Raw genomic sequence first — 5,094 nt, forward strand, 5'->3', positions numbered from 1 at the left:
AGTAATGAAGTGTAGGTGGATTGCACCTCCCATCAATACGACTGAGGTGTCTTCTTGTTTTTGGTCAGATGTGGTCCTATGGTGTTGGATGCTTTAATCAAGATTAAGAATGAAATCGATTCTACCTTGACCTTCCGAAGATCTTGCAGAGAAGGTAAGCGTTTCCCTCCTTATTAGGCCCGAGACCCTCCTGCTGTGTGCCCGGACCGGCCACGCGGAGGGGGTGCCCCGAACAGCTGGCCGTCTGCCAGGTGACCTTGCTGTGCGTCGCACTTCCTTTTCTTGGGTAAATGTGTCAAAAATTCGAACTGTAGTACAAGTTCTGGTTTCTGAATCTTCCCATTAGGAGCTGTGTGCCGCGTGGTCACTGCATCCGGCGGTCCCGTGAGCTGTCGCACTCTCGGGGGTCTGCTAGCTGGCCACCTCCGCAGCCCCACACTCCTGCCAAGCTGCTTCACCTGGGGGGGGGGCAGAGATTCTGATTGGTGCTGATGCAGGGGGTACGGGTGTGCCCCCCCTCCCCCACCCCCAGCTCCCAGCATTACGCATGGACAGAGCAGCTGCTCAGTAGGAACATTCTGGGTGGGAACAGTTTCCCACGGTGTGCTGCTGGGGCCGCAGGAGCTGATTCCGGGCAGTGTTCAGACCAGCGTGTTTTACTTTAATAGCTCTGTGTCTGTGTAATAGGTTAGAAAAATGTAATCACTGATAACAGTGTGACAGTGATAACGTTTTCTTAATATAAATCTAAGTAAAAATGAGTTGGTTTTAAGAAAACCCCTACATAATCTTTCAGCAGTACTCAGACGTGGCAGAAATCACAGGCGGATGCCACCAGGGCTGACTGGGCCTGACGGCCGTGGGGCACAGTCTGTGTGCCCGGCTCTGTTCTGTGCCCCTCACACGGGATCAGCCAGCCCGATCAGTGTTGACGCTGAGGTCCGGGGAGGTTAAGGGATCACAAAAAACACTTAGTTGGGGAGCCAGGAGTCCGCCAGAGTTGTCAGATTCTAGAACTGCGCTGGCCAGGCCTGGAAAAGCTGAGCTAAAACTGAAACAAAGGTAGCATTGACCAAAACAAGGGACTGAATCTTCTTCCTAAAACAACCTTCCATAAAAGGAAAAGTCACTATAGATACTGGCCCGGCACTTCTTAATCTTCGTTCTGCTGTGCATTTCAGGTCATTCAGTCTGCTTCTCAGACATCTGCTTCGATTCAGCTAGTCTCACAGGTTGGGGTTTAGTGTACCAAACGCTGACAGACACTGCAGTAGTTCGGCTCAGTCCTGCTGTTCAGGGAACGTTCTGCTGTGATTAAACCCCAGGCTTCCCCATGGAGGTCCTGGCTGCGCGGGAGCTGTAGGTGCTTCTCGGTGACCTTTCCCCGTAAGACTTTCTCAGAGCCAACAGTAGTATAAGCTGCGGCCCATCTGGACTAAACACTCTGAGCAGATTGATGCTAATTGTCACTCCTTTCTCTTCCCTTATTGGTATGAGGACTTCTAGGGGACCTTTTTTCAGAGAAGATTCATTGGATTTATTATTATTATTATGTTAATGTTTATTTTAGAGAGAGAGCACCAGTGGGGGAGGGACCGAGAGAAAGGGAGACACGAATCCAGAGCAGCTCCAGGCTCTGAGCTGTCAGCACAGAACCCAGTGCGGAGCTTGAACTCAAGCTGTGAGCTCATGACCTGAGCTGAAGTCGGACGCCTAACTGTCTTGAGCCACCCAGGCGCCCCCGATTTATTCTTTAAATTGTGTGCCACCTCAGTAAAGCATACTCCTCTGGTCGGGTGCCAGGCTTACATAAGTACGTTGACGACACTCAGTCTCCCGGGGACTACAGAGCATCTGCCTAAGACAGGCAGACAAGTGGATTCATTTGCATGACCATCTTTAAACTCTGAAATACCCAGGGCATTTCCATACTCGGCGCCCAAGTCCCGACAAAGAGAAGTCTCATTTTCAGGGTCCTTTGTCAGCACCTTATTCTTGCTGTGCTTTGCTTTCGGTTAGTTGATTCTTCTCGTTGGGAGGTCAGTTTATGTGGGTCTCATAGCCCAAGAGCTAGTTTTGGTGAAGACCATCCACTACGAGTTCTCTCTGGGTGATCCACACCCAGGCCTAAACAGGAAGATGAGCAAGACGGTGCTGATTTGCTTTTGGTTTCTGCCTGTTAGAGTTTGAGTTCAAGTAACAGGGACTTAAAAAGAAAACAAAGCTAGGGTTTTTTCTTTTCTTTTCTATCTTTTCTGAAAACACATGAAGGCTGGAGCTAGGACTGATATGGGTTCGCCGCGATGCCAACGGCGCACCCCGGGCCCCTTCTGTCTTCCAGAGCCATCTGCACCGTCGTGGGTGCTTCATGGTCCCAAAATGGCTTTTGGAACTACAGCCCTTAGATCTACATTCCAGGCAGGAAGAGGGCGGAACGGGGAAAGAGCAGCAGGGTCCCTGTGCCACAGGTGGATTCTGTGTCAGCACTGCCCCGTGGTAGGGGAGCGGCGTTCCCGAAAACCGAGTTTGGAGCGGGGCCGGCACTAAGTGCGCTCTCCCCACAGGCATCTGTGGCTCTTGTGCGATGAACATCAATGGAGGCAACACTCTGGCTTGCACCCGCAGGATCGACACCAACCTCAGCAGAGTCTCGAAAATCTACCCTCTTCCGCATATGTATGTGATAAAGGATCTTGTTCCCGTGAGTCTCCGCCTCCCTCCTTCCCTCCCATCCCCCCCATGCCCCCTCCCCCCCACCTTTTTTATCTTCAGGGCAGCGGGGAAGAGGTGTGTGTGTGTGTGTGTGTGAGACAGAGAGAGAGAGATGTTACAGTTCTTTAGGGCAGGCTTTTTCCCTGAGTTTAAGGAATTTGAATGGTGGGAGATGAGCACACCTAGAAGATTCTCCAGCAGCTTGTTTGGTGAGGGTTATTTGGGAATAACTGGGCACAGGATTGGAGAGTTGGAACAGTCCCAGAATCAAGAATCTGGCCATAACTACAGAGAATTCATGTGGAAAATCCCAGTGGGGAGGCAGCACGTGTTGCACTTGAACATCCGCCTGCCGGGGGCTGGTCGCCGTCGCCGACGGGGCTGTGGGGCTGGAGGGTTTCCCGAGTGGGCGAAGGGGACATTTCCTAGCCACGACGGACACTGTGACCATTTCTCCTTCTGTAATCTTTGCACGTATCCGTGCCAGAGCGAGTCAGACTTCTGTTGCAGGCCGGGGGCCGAGGAGTGTCCAAGAAACGGGGTGAGTGAGAACGCCCAGGAGTGGTGGTGAAATCTCACCCTCTTCTTCCTCTCACCCTCAGGACTTGAGCAACTTCTACGCTCAGTACAAGTCCATCGAGCCCTACTTGAAGAAGAAGGACGAGTCACAGGAAGGCAAACAGCAGTATCTGCAGTCCATAGAGGACCGAGAGAAGCTGGTCATTGTCCCCGAGTTTACTGTCTGGCTGGGAGGAATTGTGCCGCCAAGATCCTTGCCAGGCAGTGCGGCTGGGGGTGGGGGTGGGGTGAAGAGGGGCAGCTTGGGGTCGTGCAGACCGTTTAGTTAGTGTGTTCTGGGAAGGAACTGCAAGAGCATCTGTCCGAGGGCTGGACACCCACCCTCTCGGGGCCAGGCGGGCAGGGGGATCCCACAAGGGCCCATGGTAGCCCCGGGGTCTGCAGCTTGCCCGCCTTGCCAGAAGACGCGTCATCACCACGTTGCAGAATCTTTGTCTTTCTCAAAAGAAACCTGTATGCAGATTACCAGGTCTTTCCAAGGTGGCTCCGTGGGTGGCTCTTTCCCTCTGGGGGACAGATCAAACACGTACTGGCCCTTTGTGGTCCCACTTCGACCACCTGTTTTGCAGGCAGGAGCAAAGGCGTTGGTGGCAAAACTGGGACTAGAACCTTGCGGTTCTTTGCTGACACCGAGGGTCCAGGGGTTGCTGGGCGGGGTGGGGAACAGCCCTGTCACTCTTGGAGTTCCAGAATCCAGGCCGTGAGGTCTTTTTTTTTTTTTTTTTTTATGTTTATTTAGTTATTTTTGAGAGAGAAAGCACAAGCAGGGGAGGGACAGAGGGGAGGGAGACAGAATCCCAAGCAGACTCAGAGTGGTCAGCACGGAGCCTGACGTGGGGCTCAGACTCATGAATCTCGAGATCATGACCTGAGCCGAAATCGGACGCTTAGCCAGCTGAGCCACCCAGGTGCCCCTTGTTGGGTTTTTTGTTTTGTTTTGCTTTTGAGGGGGTTGTTTTTAGATGACAGAGGTTGTTTATTAAAGGATAAGCCCTGGGGGCCCAGTCGGTTAAGTGTCCTGACATCAGCTCAAGTCATGATCTTGCAATTCGTGGGTTCGAGCCCCGCGTCGGGCTCTGTGCTGACAGCTCAGAGCCTGGAGCCTGTTTCAGATTCTGTGTCTTCGCTCTCTCTCTGCTCCTCCCCCCCTCCCCCAAATAAATAAACATTAAAAATTTTTTTAGAAAAACAAAAATTAAAAAAAGTAAAGGATAAGAACATTGCACTTGGACTTGAGTGCCCTGGGTTCTAGTCCAGCAAATGTGTACATTTCAGTTCCAAGATCTTTTTAATGAGTCGGATACGTCTGTACAAGTTTTGCCAAGAAAGCTCACACGCAAGTAGGCACTTTGCTCACACGCCGAGCGCCGACTTGACATTCGGTCGGCTGGAAGCCGGAGTCTCTCCGGACGGGCTCCTGACTGCCCTTTCCCTCCACGCAGGACGGGCTGTACGAGTGTATCCTGTGTGCCTGCTGCAGCACCAGCTGCCCCAGCTACTGGTGGAACGGAGACAAGTACCTGGGGCCTGCAGTCCTGATGCAGGTGAGGCCCCCCCCGTTGCCCTGAGAGTTCAAGCTGGGGCGCCCGGAGGCCAGCGGCCCGTGCCTTGTTGGAACCCAGGGTGCCGGCGGGCGCCCGTGCCGGGCGGGGCAGTGGGCTGCCTGGCCTTGGCCTGGCTTCACTACGTCTTCATCCACAAGACCCCTCGTGTCCGTGTGCTGAGGGCCACCCCGGGGCAGGGTACGCCTTGCAGATGTGAAAACGCCCTCCCTGCGCAGCTGGCTCCCGCTTGCCCCAGACC

The 5,094-nt window shown here is 53.4% G+C and overlaps 1 protein-coding gene across 1 annotated transcript in view; it reads left to right on the forward strand.

Moving 5' to 3' along the window:
- Nucleotides 1–5,094, forward strand: part of SDHB (succinate dehydrogenase complex iron sulfur subunit B) — a 25,692-nt gene that overhangs the window by 16,293 nt on the left and 4,305 nt on the right. The window contains exons 3-6 of the mRNA XM_029945898.1: nt 69–154; nt 2,565–2,701; nt 3,315–3,431; nt 4,734–4,849. Coding sequence (XP_029801758.1) covers nt 69–154; nt 2,565–2,701; nt 3,315–3,431; nt 4,734–4,849 — 456 coding nt within the window. The remainder of the gene's footprint in view (nt 1–68; nt 155–2,564; nt 2,702–3,314; nt 3,432–4,733; nt 4,850–5,094) is intronic.

Source organism: Suricata suricatta, chromosome 8, assembly GCF_006229205.1.
Source record: "Suricata suricatta isolate VVHF042 chromosome 8, meerkat_22Aug2017_6uvM2_HiC, whole genome shotgun sequence".
Lineage (NCBI taxonomy): Eukaryota > Metazoa > Chordata > Mammalia > Carnivora > Herpestidae > Suricata > Suricata suricatta.